The sequence below is a fragment of the Halichoeres trimaculatus genome, unplaced genomic scaffold, assembly GCF_033239565.1.
Source record: "Halichoeres trimaculatus isolate MK-OKI-2021-1 unplaced genomic scaffold, fHalTri1.1 fHalTri1_scaffold_15, whole genome shotgun sequence".
Lineage (NCBI taxonomy): Eukaryota > Metazoa > Chordata > Actinopteri > Labriformes > Labridae > Halichoeres > Halichoeres trimaculatus.
The window spans coordinates 34,202,112-34,217,532 of record NW_027437193.1 but is presented as its reverse complement, the minus strand read 5'-3'; the positions used below and the strand labels follow the sequence as shown (position 1 = coordinate 34,217,532).

Here is a 15,421-nt window from a genome sequence, read left to right as displayed (position 1 = left end):
ATTAAATTAGAATTTGTATTTTGCCTATGAAAAATCAACTTTTTTTACACCTTAATTCAACTTTTTTTTAACTTAAAATTCAAACACACAGAATTCAATTTCAATTCACAAAAAGCAGATTCAGTTTTACAATTCAATTTCGCTTCAGAGTGGCACAACCGTTAAGTATCTTGTGGCTGACAGGCACAAGATGACTTGTGAATTGAAATCGATTTCTGAGTTTTTGAATATTAAGTATAGACAGAGTTTAATTTTTGTGGGTTTTTTTTTAATTGAAAGTATAAAAAGAGTTGGTTTTTTTGTGTTTTTTAATTGAAAGTATAAAACGAGTTGAATTTTCATAGGTAAAATAAAATTTCAAATTCATTTTAAAAAAATAATTCAATTAAAAAAAATCATTTCAATTTCAAAACGTTAAATTCCATTACACATCATGCTTTTTCAAATTCAAAATTTAAATTCAAAGTCAGTTTCTGATGGCACAAATTTAACCTTGTAGACCCTAATGTTAAATGTAGTGACACCATCACAAGCATGTATGTTTTATCTGATATAATTTACCCAATAAAAATATTCTCATCAAAACATGATGAAGTACAACAATGCATGGCAAATTAAAATACTTCACATTTATTTTTCCAAATACATCTAATGAAAAAATATGAAAAAGTTTTATGGGCTGTCTTTATACAAAGACTCTAAAATTAGTAAAATATCAGGGAATAATTAATGAAAAATTCATTATATTTCTATATTTCCTTATTAAAAAAAATAAAAATAAAAATAAATAAAAAACAATCGAGCTGGGAACCTGTCTTTCAGTCACCCCATTCCTGGGGCATGTGAGCCTTGTTACAGTGGAGGATTGACAGCAACAACAACAACAACAACAACAACAACAACAACAACATAATATTAATAATAATAATAATAATAATAATAATAATAATAATAATAATAATAATAATAATAATAATTTTTTAGCCCTTATTCAGTCATGTTGGGTGAAACCCGATCATGTGCCCATTGATAAAAATGGGGGCGGGAGACGGGAAAACACGACTACCTACAGTGAGCAGCCTGAAGCTCCCCAAGGACCCATCCTACTCAGACAGCAGCAACACAGTTTAAATCACATGACCACAGGTGCCTGCATGAAACTCACCTGTTAGCGGTCCACGGTTGGTGAATGCTAAACGGACCTGGTACTGCTGCAGACACAGAACAGGTTTGATGGCTGCTGCCTGAACATTGAGTGCATCCACTTACAGAGCTGGTGTTGACCTCTGGTTGTCATCCAAAGTGTCTGACCATCCAACAGAAAAGATGTCTACAGAGGCAGACCCTTTTGTTGGGATAAAATGTTAAACTTAACCAGAAAATACAGTCATTGCTCTTTAGGAGCCCACTGAATCTGGTGGTTCAGTGGATTTACTGTCCAGCTTTGAAGCCCAGCATTAGAAGGACAGCTCTCACGTGAAGAGGCTGAAGATGTTCGTGTTAGTAAAACCCTGTGTAACAATGAGTTGCTGTGATTTCTCTGAGCTCTTGCTTCTTTCTTTGTGAACTCTGTGTCTCTGCTTGTAGTTCTTGGAAAAATGCGGAGTGCTATTGGAAGTGCTCAACTTCTCATATCCCAGAAGTTTCAACAGTTCAGAGAGCTGTGTGAGGAAAACCTGGTGAGTCCAACCTCCCTCACAACCCAACACACAGTCAATAATTCCCTCAAAGTCACTCCTGTCCCTCACAACCCAACACACAGTCAGTAACTCCCTCAAAGTCACTCCTGTCCCTCACAACCCAACACACAGTTAGTTACTCCCTCAAAGTCACTCCTGTCCCTCACAACCCAACACACAGTCAGTAACTCCCTCAAAGTAACTCCTGTCCCTCACAACCCAACACACAGTTAGTAACTCCCTCAAAGTCACTCCTGCCATCCCATAGACTAACCCTGTTATTACAGACCTTTGATGCTTCAATACTCTGTAATCTGTTATTTATCTTTCTCATTTGCTTTTAACACCATGGTTATACATTATTGTCTGTCACCCTTCTCTTCTTTCCTCTCCAGAACCCCAACGCCCACCCCCGTCCTGTGGCCTCAGACTTGGCTGGTTTCTGGGACATGCTTCAGCTGTCCATTGAGAATGTGAGTCTTAAGTTTGATGAGCTCCACCAGCTTCGAGCCAACAGCTGGAGACCTCTGGATCCTCCTGAGAGAAAGGTACGCACACTCCAGCCTCCTGTTTGTGCCAGGCTGGTTTGAAAGAACACCTTCATGCTAAGAGTACTGAGCGCTGGGCTGGTCCATCTGCTTCTTGGCTCTGATGAGTGTGATCTGATTATGAATGTTACATATGAAAACCAGCGGCTGTTCTCTGTAGACCCAAAGGGTATACCTCCCTGCCTCACTGTGACACCAGTGTGGATTTACCTTCAGCCAAACTAACAACTTGCTTCATTCAGAGAACTCAGACAGTCACCCGATGAAAACACAAACCTTTTTGCCTTCACTTTAAAGCAAAGTGATGTTTGTTTCTGTCCCTTTGAAGGATCACTGAGTTTACAGCTTCCAGAGGAACTGTGTCTGGGTGAAAGCGTCTTGTTTCAGCTGCTTGGCGTCTTGTTTCAGCTGCTCGGCGTCTTTGCAGCAGTCATTAGTCAGCAGCTGATAAACTTACAGTTAAGGTCAAAGTTATTATCCCTCCTTATGAAATCAAAAAAACCCTCATCCTTCCCAAACAATAAAAAAGCGATGGTCAAAATGTTTAGCCCTCTGATGGCTAACAGTCAATAGTGTCGTCTCTGTGATCCAAACCTGACAACAGCCTCTTCTGGAAGTTTCTCTTCCAGTCAGCACATCTGTCCTATCCTTGACAAATTGTCTTAGATTGTTTAAGATCATGCAGATTGTTTGGTCTCCAAACATGGACCTGAACCTTGAGCTCCACAGACTGAGATCAGGGCTCTGAGAAGGCTTTGATTAACTTTTATGTATGCTTCAGGCCGTTGTCTTGTTTGAAGACCCGGGATCTACCTAACTCCAGACCGGCAGCAGATGTCTCAATGTTATTCTTCAAATTATCCACTTTATCCTCTGTTTCATGGTCCCATGCACCCAACAAGGTTTCCTGTCCCTGAAGCAGCAAAGCAGCCCCACAGCATCATGCATGCACCTCCATGCTTCACCGTGGGGACAGTATTTTTAGGGGTTGAAGGCCTCACCCTTCTTTCGCCAAACAAAGGCAGCGTCCATATGCTAAACAGATCAAGTTTGGTTTCATCAGACAAAAGGGCAGACTACCACCCTGATGTCTCAGATTATCTCTGGCATCTCTAAAAGTCCGCAGCGATGAAGAGCCCTCGCAACAGTCTCTTGTGAAACATCAAGTCCAGAAGAAGCCAGCTCAGCCACAGTCATCTTTCCTGGGGTCTGGGGAGTCTTGTTGACGTCTCTGATTATTTTTTGCTAAAACATTTTAAAGTCTTGTTTTTTTTTTCAACCACTGCCAGTTTTATTTCTAACAGACTTTTTTGGGGGTGATGCAGCGCTCAGCTGTTCTAAAAACCATGAAACGCTTGGAAATGCCGGTCTGTTCCCCCCAGAGCTGTGGATCCATGTTGTTCTGTCTGAAGTCTGGATTTCTGTGCTTTTTGGCACAATGATACGACTTCTTGCCAAGATCACAGAGCAGGCCCAGGGCATCCCTGTCATGGTCAGGTGGTCAGGAGGTACTACCTGTACCTCCTGGAGTCACTTCACTGAGGTTCAGTGATATCTGACAGCTCAGGCGTTGTTTCAAACCCTGCTCATTTGTTCTGGAAGCTATAAATCATGTGTGGGCTAGTCATTTTGACCATCTAAGTTTTCACCAGGTTCTTCATAAAGAAATCTTGAACATTTACTTTATGTTTCACAGTGTTTCAAAATGAGGCCGTATTGCAAACATTGGGCTGTATTTTAGGAAAATTCAAAAGTTCCTTGAGGCAAATAATTTTGACCTTCAGTGCAGCTTTAAGAAAGATAAAAGATGCAGAATTACTCCCAGATTATTGATTTCATTTATTCATCCATCCTTTTGTTGCCATACTGGTGCTCAGGACCAGAGTGCGTTTGTCTGGAAACTGCTGAATTACCTGGAGCAGCACATCAACAGATCCCACGCAGGAAGCTGGATTCTTCACCTAGACTCAGGGGCAGCTCTGACAGGAGGGTGTCGGCTGTTTTTATCTTATTTAGAAGATATACAGCAGCTTGACAGATGAGCATGAAAGATGACAATTTAACTCAGGTTAAACTGACGTAGATCTGTTTTTCAGAGTTTGAAGATTTTTACCGAGACTCACAGAAACAATCATGGTAACCTCTTTGACTGATCAGCTGCACACAGAGCTCTGTTTGGACTCACACTCTGAGATCACATCCTCTTGATAGTGTTTTTAATCTGAACACTGGTTTGAATCAATGTGAGGGGAGTATTATTTCAGCTCTTCAGAGAGATGAGGGATATGTTTCAGGCTCTGAAACAGCTCAGATCTACCAAGCCTTTCACAGACACCATGAGCAAAAAGTAATTTAACTAATGTTAGCTTGGTCCTGGTTCATCGAGCTGCTGCCAAAGTACTTCCTCACAGAGCCAACACGCAGAGGACTACAAGTCCTCCAGAAACCAGGGCCAAACAAAAACCACCAGATCTCACTTTCAGCACTGAACCCTCACTTTCCCAAACAAAAGCTCCCTCCGTGCAGAAGCTCCACTCTGGTGCAGAGTTTATGTGTGTGTGTGTGTGTGTGTGTGTTTTACTGGTCTCCTGCTCTGTCTGATCTGTGTGTGGACTGGTATCGTTGTGAATCTTGAATCTGCTGCTTCCTCATCAGCTCTCATCACAGGGTTTTTTCTTTCTTTCTGCTTTTTTGTGTCGACAGTGAAGGCGCTTGCAAACAGCCACGCATCAATCAGCATAACTGCAATGCCAACAGCACCACGGGGCCTTGACACCTCTGGGCCACCGTAGAACCATAATGTCTGTCTTTCCATCCATCTCTCCATGCTTCCTTCTGCCTTTCCTTCCTCCCTTTCTGCCATCCTACCGCCGCCTGCTGCCGCCCCTCCACAAGTGGCTTTCTGTGTGTCTATTGCTTCAGGTGTAGAAATGAATCATTTACCTAAAATAAGACTTCACAGACTGCTTTCACGAAACAGATGATGTCAAGGACAAATACAGTATTATAAGGCAGGAGTCTTTGTCCATGAACAGCGTGAAGATCAGGACGGTTACCTCATGTAGGGGCCAGGTCCTGTGCATCACAGATAACGTGTGCAGGACTGAAGATGCCACAGATCCATTTGTTCATCCAGTCTATTAGAGACCTCTCAGACATTTGTGTCTAAAAGCTTGGCCTCAGCATGTTGATTCACACTAAATCAACAGATAAACTCAGCACTGCTCAGAGAGGAAGGGAAAGAAAAAACCTGGGCCCCAGATTGAGTTCCTCGTGACAAATGAAGTGATGCTGTTAGTCAGACATATTACTGTTTACTAAACTTCAGAGTTAGAGAGAAAACTTAAAGAATCAGGTTTGACCAAATATAAAGCACATAACGACTATGAGTTTACAAGCCTGAGAAAACAGAGCCGTTTGTGAAAGTCAGACCCTGGGGATTTGCAATTTTGTATTTTTGAATTAAGGAATAAAGAGAGTTGAATTTTCAAGTTGGTTAAATACAATTCCAAAGCAAAAAAAATCAATTTCAAAACATTAAATTTGCTTTCATATCATGCTTTTAAAATTCAATAACATAGTTCAAATTCAGTTTCCAGTGGCACAAACCTCAGCCCAGATGTAACGTAGCAGTTAGAGCACATGAAGTGAAGCTACATGATTTATTTATGAATTTAATCAGTTCAGTGTTTGAGGAACCTGGTTGTGTTTGACATCTGGGAGGAAGGATGTTTTCTGCTCAGTGAAACTGATGCCACGTGTAGGAGCTCAGAGCCATAATGTAGACCACCACATGATACCTAAATGTATCTGATATAATACTGTGAACAGCCCCACCCTGCATGCCGACTGAGGAGAGTGTAGAACATTTAAAATTATAGGTAAAAATGTAAAAGTGAAATTTTAGAATAGTTCAGAGTTTATCAAGCACAGCTCAGATGTTTGAATGATTGAGATACACACATAGAAACACACACACACACACACACACACACACACGTATGTCTTTTCCTGAAATGTCCCCCCCCCCACCTTACCCTTCCACCAGGAGAGGCGACTCCCCCCTCCAGTGCCAAAAAAGCCACCCAAGGGTCCCCACCATCACCCCCCTCTGGCCAGAGACCGCTCGCTGGAGAGCTCCGAGAAACAACGACAGGAGGCCAGGAAGCGCCTGATGGCGGCCAAGAGAGCTGCATCCGTCCGACAGAACTCAGCCACAGAGAGCGCCGACAGCATCGAGATCTACATCCCAGAGGCTCAGACACGGCTATGAGGACACTAACAGGGAGGACTTACAGATTACACACACACACACACACACACACACACACACACACACACACACACACACACACACACACACACACACACACACACACACACACAGCTGTGTATGGTTGTCCACACCGGGGTACAGCACTGGGGGTTAACTGGATTCGATGTGGATTCACAGAGCTGCACACTGAACAGACAAAGCAGAGACCTCGTCTCATCAGTCACGTTAGAGGGTAAAACCTTTCTCTGATAACCACATGAGGCTCTCAGTTTACATCAAAATGTATTTTTGCTGACTTAATTTGAAGGGTCTAAGGTTATCAAAACATGAAATATATCTGATAAGCTCTTTAGATTAAGTTTAGTGATAGTTGACTCCATAGCTTAATAACAGTAAACTGTGTTATTTAATGGGGTTTTTCAACTGCAGGAACTTTTCCCAGGAACTTCTTGTGTTTTGATCAAAGGAACTAAGGTCAAAGAATAGTTTTAGGATTGTGAATTTATCCCTCAGAACGGCCCTGCCTGTGGGGTAGTACTTTTTTCAGAAATCTGGGAACTTTTGGGGGGCTACCCCCCAAAAACATTTCTGATTGGTGGAGCCCTGACAGTGTTTTTATTACTCCACCCTTGCATCCACAGTAAGCTGATCTCCGGCTGTGATAGTCCTGGTTTAGTTCCTCCTAACCAATGGTCTCTGAGCTTGATGGTGTGAATGTGTCTCTGTCAGCTTCCGGTGTTCCAGTTTAAAGAGCGACCCTGTAAACTGGAGACCTTCAGCTGAACGTGTCAGTGGTCATCCAGGTTACAGCTGCTGTTTAGACACAAAGGAAGTCTTCAGGAAGTCATCCTGGTTCAGGTTTATATACCCGTCGTAATCTCCTCATCACATCAGGATCTGATGATGATCTAAAACTGTGTGAGAAAGGAGAGTCCTGCTCAAAGTCCTTAGTCAGTCAGTCAGATAAAGCACGATGAAAACCATCACCTGCTTAAGGTCCGCCATGCTAACAGGCTAACTGCAGTGCTTTACAGCCTGTCTGCTGAAAGGCCTTTGACTTTGTCTTTACTGCCCCCTGCTGGTCTGATGGTGTGTTGCAGTCACCTTTAGGTTATTTTTTTCTCTCCACGTCACCGCTCTGATCTGCTAAAACCACCTGGGTCTTCAGTTTGTGGTGTAACGCAATGGGACACAGGAACCATGTAGTTCTGGGAAAGGTTTCAGCAGGAACCAAAAGTTCCTGGACTTTCTGGTGGAGAAACACCCATGTCATGATGATGTAGCCTCCAGGTTGAAGTAAGGGTGAATATTATTTTAGCGTATTGTACTTCTGATTATCATGGTCCAAGGGCCTGAGATGAAACAGCGAAGCAGCAATAAGCACACAGCGTCTGCCAAAGTGGTTTCATGATCGGTTGACCCAAATTTTCACAGAGATTCTGAACTCAGATTCAAACTCCACCCTTCAGTTTGTAAGAAAGCAACTGTTACTGTGCTAGGACAAGGTAAGTTTGTGTTCAGGTTGAGTCTGTGAGTCCGTGGTCAGTAACACACCTGTACAGAGGTGATGGACAATCTTACACACATCCTAACTGAACTCACACACAGCCATGAACAGGTGTCACATGGAAACACTCCACACACGCTCTGGTTTGCACTCAAACACACCGAGCACGTCTACACTCACAGGTGGTTCCTTCAGGTCTGGCGGCTGTTTGGCCTCTGCGGGCGGTTGTAATATAAAAACAGTGAGTCCTTCTTCCCTCCGGAGAAGAGAACGCCATGACCACTGTTTATCTTCATCTTCCACTTTGTCCTGATCATTATTTCTGAAATTGACTGAACTTCACGTGATGATCGCTGGGTGTTTTCTTCCTCTTTGGTGAAACCTCTTAGGGTGGAGACATTTGTTTTTTTTTTAAACAGACATGGTTTTGGGCATCCTTTGGGGAGGGGGTGATCATTTTTTACTCTTTAGTTTTGAGGCTGGATTATTGGGATGTCACAGGGCGCCAAGATGGAGGAGCCATCAGATGTCGTAAAACAATCATTTGTATCTGAGTTTGTTTCAGACCTGTCCAACTTCAGCATTTCTAACTTTTGATGACCAAAACTATGAAAAACAGTCAATGAACAGAAATGTCTTTAAATTATTCTTGAGTAACAGTGAAAGCCATCTTGTGAATTAGTATAAAGCAGCTGTAACGTGTGAGAGACAGAGTGTGACAAAGGGTCAGAGCCAGATGATGATGATGTTTGGAAATGAAGATGTTTAGATGTTTGATCTGTGCACACATTTCTCCCCTCTGGTCTCATCCTCTTTCTCCTCTTCTCTCCTTCATATTTTAACACCTACAGTCATGTATGACAAGCAATACTAGGAGGAAAAAGTGAAGTTAGATTGAGTGCTCTGAACAGAAGCTGTACAGCTGGTGACATGGAGACAATATCAAAAGTTGCAGCACAGAATACTTTTATCAGTCCACAGCTGCTAATTTATTCATAGAACAAAAAGGAAGCCTTTTTCTTAGTGGAAGGTTTTTCAAATCTAAATTCAAAGGGGACAAGGGGACTATGACTCTGCCTACTGTTGGTTTTTGAGTTCTGGCAAAATCATTTTCTGGTGTTTTCCTGTGTCTGTTTTTTTCTTTATACACTTTGCTGTAACAGTAGCTACAGCCCTGTTTCCAACAAGCGGTCCAGTTTGGATCAGTACCGTTTGGTACAGGGTCGGATCGATAAAGCCTGATCTTGTTTGCGTTTCCACAGCCAACCGTGCCCTTCATGGTAGGCAGCGTGTAAGCCAGATGCCGATAGCCGCGTCAGCTACATAATAGCGAAACAGCATAGCAGGGCAACACAGTGTACCCCGCTGATAAATTCAATGAATGAAAGCATGACAGTTCCTTTACACAGCAGTTTCAAGCTGTTTCATGATGCCATTTTGGGGTTGGATCGGTATCTCTGGCACCCCAACAGAAGGGATCCAAAACGTGAGACTTTACGGGTCGGTCATTTGGAGATCTGTCCCAGTTTTAGTCAAAGGAAAATGTGTGCTGTACACATACAGACAAACTGATCTCAGCTTGATGGAAACAGGGCTCATGATTTTGGGTTAAGAAGGTGGCGTTTTATTTGACCGAGTCACAGGTCACAGATTACAGGAAGTGTCATAGGTTAACCATCCCAACACAGGCTTAATCCCAACCAGTCAAACCAGGCAACCTGGTCTGTTTCTCAATACCTCAAATATGATCCAGCAGAAATCCTTTTGGTTCCAGTTTTTCCAGCGCAGAGCTCCACTGAACAATCAGCAGTAACACACAGGCAGCGCTCAGTGATACTAACAAATAAAGTTTACTCTGATTGGTTTACCAGGACAATTTTCTGAGGTTTGTGGTTCACACTCTTTGAGAAAAATCATTAAGTACCTCAGGGTCACCAGTAACAAGTATCAGCTGTGATAATACTGCACCCAAACAGGAAGCTGGAGGACAGGTGTGATGGTCTAAGGGATGGGGCCACGGACAAGTTGGGATTGGAACTAATCAGTGAGGATGGTAAGCACATCATCTCACCAACAAATAGCTAGAAATGTGGTGTGTGGAGCCTGCAGCTTAGAGACAGAGCCCTCTCTGAGAGGACGTGGGACAGCAGGATGAGAAAACAGTTTCATGGTGACTAAGCCCTACACCTGTTATACTTCCTTCTTCATAAAAACCAGGGTGAACAGGCTGTCACCTCACCCTCAGCTCCGTTGATGGTGATGTAGTTCTTCTCCTGGTTTTCTGCTCTACTTTAGTCTTTAATGTAGTCCTCTTTCCCTCCTCTGCATGTCATTTGAAGACCGGACGAGCTGCTCTGCTGCATTTGTTGAAATCAGCAGTTTCATTTCAGAGACGGCTCTCGGAGCTAATGAAGTCTGGACTCATGGCTTTATTTAAAGAGACATCCTCACAGTGAGCACACAGTCAGCTTAGGTTGAACCAGCACTTACCACAAATGAAAAACAGCGACTGAGACTGATCAGAGCACTGAAGTGCCCAAAGAAGACTCTTTGAATCTGGATTACACAATCCACAGCTGGAATCCAAAACTGGACCAGACCTGCTGAGAGAGGGAAGATCTCTGGGGCCAGGATGATTTTTTTAGACACACTTCATGTTGTTTATATGTGATGTTGACATTTATACTCAAACTACAACTTACGCCATTAACATTTACCGTGACGACTTCTATAACTGCCATTTATTTCCCCAGAGCAAACATCTGGTAATGAAAAGGAGGTCACAGGATCCTACATAGTATCCCATGGTGACGATGATGATGATGATGATGATTATGATGATGATGTGTTATTAATGAAAGTGTTCTCTATTTGTTTTCCTCTTTTGTAAAGATTAGTTGTTGGGGTGTGTGTGTGTGTGTTTGGGTGTGTGTGGGTGTGTTTGGGGGAGGTGTAATTTTGTACAGAAGCTGATTACCTCTGTGTTCATATAATGATGACAGTGACAATGACAGTGAGCCATATTTAATGTGAAATACCCTTTTTATCCAGAGGAAAGGGCCATACAGATCCTGAGAGGTTTTCTTTCTCCATTTACTGAACCATTCTTTTCCTGTTCCAGTAGCAAGCTTTCTGTCTGTGTGTTTGGGAGCAACGTGAGCGCAGGAACAGCAGGACGTGAACCAGGGCAGGAGTTACTTCTCCCAGTCAGATCAAAAAAGAGTTTTCCTGACTTGCATTAGATCTCCTGGTTTCCTGGTGGAGGATGCAAACAGGCAGCAAGATTGGCCAGACTTCAAGGCTGTGATGTAAAAAAAAACAGACAGGTGTCCGACAAGCATGTTGCAAAGTCCAAAAACTGCAGAAGATAACTGCTGCAACCCTGACCATTTCCACGGCTAACCTAACCACAGCTTACCCTAACCATGGCTAACCTAACCATAGCTAACCCTAACAACGAGTAGCCCTAACCACAGCTAACTCTAACCTCGGGTTGCCCTCAACACAGCTAACCCTTACCACAGCCAAACCTTAACATGGCTAACCTAACTACAGCTAACCTAACCACTAGTAACCTTTACCACAGCCAACCCTAACCACAGCTAACCTAACCATGGCTAACCTAACCAAGGCTAACCCTAACCACAGATAATCCTAACCTTGGGTTACCCTTAACAAGGCTAGCCCAAACTACAGCTAACTCTAACCATGAGTAACCCTAACCATGGCTTACCTAACCATTGATAACCTAACCAAGGCTGACCCTAACCTCCGGTTAACCTAAAGACGGGTTACCCTAACCCGACTAATCCTTAACAGAGCCAGATCTTACCATGGCTAACCTAACCACAGTTAACCCAAACCACGAGTAACCCTAACCATGGCTGACCCTAATCACGGCTAACCCTAACCACAGCTAACCCTAACCACGGCTAACCCTTGACACCAGAAACCCTAACCACGGCTATCCCTAACCACAGATAATCTTAACCGCGGCTAACCCTAACCACAGCTAATGCGAAACACGGGTAACCCTGACCATGGCTAACCTAACCAAGGCTAACCCTAACCACAGATAATCCCAACCTTGGGTTACCCTTAACAAGGCTAGCCCAAACTACAGCTAACTCTAACCATGAGTAACCCTAACCATGGCTTACCTAACCATTGATAACCCAACCTTGGCTAACCCTAACCTCGGGTTAACCTAAAGACGGGTTACCCTTACCCGACTAATCCTTAACAGAGCCAGATCTTACCATGGCTAACCTAACCACAGTTAACCCAAACCACGAGTAACCCTAACCATGGCTGACCCTAATCACAGCTAACCCTAACCACGGCTAACCCTGACCATGGCTAACCCTTGACACCAGAAACCCTAACCACGGCTATCCCTAACCACAGATAATCTTAACCGCGGCTAACCCTAACCACAGCTAACGCGAAACACGGGTAACCCTGACCATGGCTAACCCTAATCACAGCTCACCCTAACCTCGGCTTACCCTAACCACGGCTAACATAACCACAGCTAATGCTCACCACAGGAAAGCCTCACCATGGCTAAAGCTTACCATGACTAACCTAACTACGGCTTACCCTAACCACAACTTATGCCAACCTTGGCTTACCTTACCACAGCTAACCCTAACCACGGCTATCCCTAACCATGGCTAATCCAAACCACAGCTAACCCTAACCACGGCTATCCCTAACCATGGCTAACCCAAACCACAGCTAACCCTAACCATGGCTAACTGTCACCATGGGTTACCCTGACCATGGCTAACCTAACCACGACTAACATTTGCCTTGACGAACCTAATCTTAGCTAACCCTTACCATGGCTAACGCTAATCATGACTAACCTTACTACAGCTTACCCTAACCATGGCTTTCAAAACCATGGTCAACCCTTACCCCAACAAGCAGCAAAATAAGACAACCTTAGAGAACTGAAATTTAATGTTCTGCTGGTTTACAAAATCTGAGTTAGTTTTTTTTTTTTAAAGCAAAATAAGGGCTATGGTTATTCTACCCCTTAGCCCTTGTTTTTTAGTGTGCATATCTAGTGAGGGGTTGTCCCAATTCTCTGCAAGATCAAGAGGAAGGGCTACGCAGCCCTTGAAACAAAAAACTTGGACCTCACTAGAAACTAAGGGGTACAACAAATTTCTCAAGATTTGGTTTTTAATTAATCAGATAATATTAGCCATGTTTCGTTTTTTTTTTTTAAATTATTATTTTGAAATCGCTTATTATTACTATCCATGCTGCTGTTGCAACTGCTACAGCTTAAGCTAACAATAGCTACAGTGATGTCAGAGCAGAGTGACGCATCCACAGCAAACAGACTTCACTGCAATGAACTTCATCTCATGAATGCTTAGACAGTTAAGCTGCATTCAGGAGCTGCATTGGCTACAGAGGCTATGATAAGCTAACGCTAAGCTAATGTTACAGTATTCAGAAGCTACGTATTAAACCTTCTGAATACTGTAACATTAGCTTGATATTAGCTTATCAAAGCTTAGCTGACTCATCACTCCTGTGATGCAGTCCATGGTGGTGAAGTCTGTGTGCTATGAGTGTGTCGCCCTGCTCTGACATCAGTTTATCATCACTTTGTAGAAATGTGTTCCCTTTGGAAGAGGAGAAACAGTCGCTCTGACGACACAGTTAGAAAGCACCTAGGGATGATGATGCAACAAGGATCGAGTGACATCTTGTTTCAAAGAGGTGTGGTGTCACCCCTTCTCCTCAGGGGGGGAAAAAGAGTGGCAATTGGGATTGGCCCTGAAAGTGTAAAGTTAACTTTTGCTGACACTGGATCACCAAAAAGTATAATTTTTCTCTCAGTTGTTTTATTACCATCTGAAGTCTGAATGTGATCAAAGCGTACAGAGACTATCAGCAATAAGACATGAAGATCTGATAAGAGATGCAGCTTCTGCTTCACACAGGAAGAAGATCATCACAGATTACTATCATAGTCCGTCTCGCACAGGCAGATTAGGGTGAATACAAAAATCAATACAGCTGGTCATATGACGTCATCTTAAGCAGGCCCTTGATGACTTTACGTGCCTGGGACAGACGTGAAAAGTAAGTTTGATGTTTCTTCTGATCCTGAAAAATGTGATCTGTCATATTCCTCTGGATACCTGCTTATCCAGCACCAATCTTACTTTAAACCATAACCACTTTTCCTTCAGGTTATAATCTCATTTGACACACAAACTGACAGAACATTGCATTTCAGTTTCACTTGGTTTGTTTTCCACCCTGGTAGCCCAACCTACCACAGAAAAGCTTGATGTGATCGCGCTAGCGTGAACTCAGCCGACGGTGTGCTTGAAGCTTGAACTGGCTTTCTTAAATTTCCTCAGGAAGTGATGCAAGGACACGCAGTCTCTAAAATCAGGGTCTCCCACACATGGTAGTCTGTGACTCAAACTGTGTGTGTGTGTGTGTGTGTGTGTGTGTGTGTGTGTGTGTGTGTGTGTGTGTGTGTGTGTGTGTGTGTGTGTGTGTGTGTGTGTGTGTGTGTGAATGTTGTTGTGTGTGAATGTGTATGTGCTCAGAACATGTTGTAACCATAAGTGCAGATGCAATGTGTGTGTGTGTGTGTGTGTGTGTGTGTGTGTGTGTGTGTGTGTGTGTGTGTGTGTGTGTGTGAGGTCTCTTAAAGTGCTTCCTGAGTCCCTTGTTTTCTATGTCGGGCCTTTCCTCAGTAGTAGCCTCATAGAGTCATCCTGTATATTAACCCTGCGCTCATATCTCCAACAGATCTTGTATTTGTACAGACGGTGGTGGAGGGTGTTTCATGACGCATGCAGACACAATATTAGAAATTATGAATATATATCTTATTTGAAAACATGTAATTGGTTTATTTATGGTACTATTTATTGTTTTTTTTAAACTATGAGACTCAGTTGAAGTGGTCTGTCATGCTCTTATCTTCTGTTGTACTGTAAAGAGATGATTAGATGTCCATAACTATTGATAAACCCATAATAAAAATCAATTATTAACTCTTCCTCAGTGGCTTCAGCTGGCTTTTCATTGGTTGGACACTGTATGTAGAAGGAACAGAGTGGGTCCACCTTTTACCAGTTTACGGTTTTAAAGCAGCAGAGGCGCCGCCAGCATCTATGCTGTAGGAACTGGCTTCCAGTGGCAGCTCCAATTAAATTCAGAGTTCTTCTTCTGGCTCACAAAACAGACAGAAGAACAGCTCCTGCCTCCCTTGGGTACCTCTTCCAGGTCTACACTCCTTCTGGCCCACTACTATGAGGTTAAATTTGTGCCATCAGAAACTGAATTTGAATTAGAACATTGAATTTGAAAAAGCATGATGTGTAATGGAATTGAATGTTTTGAAATTGAATTTATTTTTTTTAAT

General features: G+C 43.0%; 1 protein-coding gene across 4 annotated transcripts in view; it reads left to right on the top strand.

Annotated features, from left to right (window-relative positions):
- Positions 1–15,055, top strand: part of LOC141803786 (disks large-associated protein 1-like) — a 124,539-nt gene extending 109,484 nt beyond the window's left edge. For all 4 annotated transcript variants that reach the window (XM_074687786.1, XM_074687787.1, XM_074687785.1 and 1 more), the window contains 3 exons: positions 1,588–1,679; positions 2,075–2,227; positions 6,276–15,055. In XM_074687786.1, coding sequence (XP_074543887.1) covers positions 1,588–1,679; positions 2,075–2,227; positions 6,276–6,500 — 470 coding nt within the window. In that variant the 3' untranslated portion in view covers positions 6,501–15,055. The remainder of the gene's footprint in view (positions 1–1,587; positions 1,680–2,074; positions 2,228–6,275) is intronic.
- Positions 15,056–15,421: the final 366 nt, after the last annotated feature.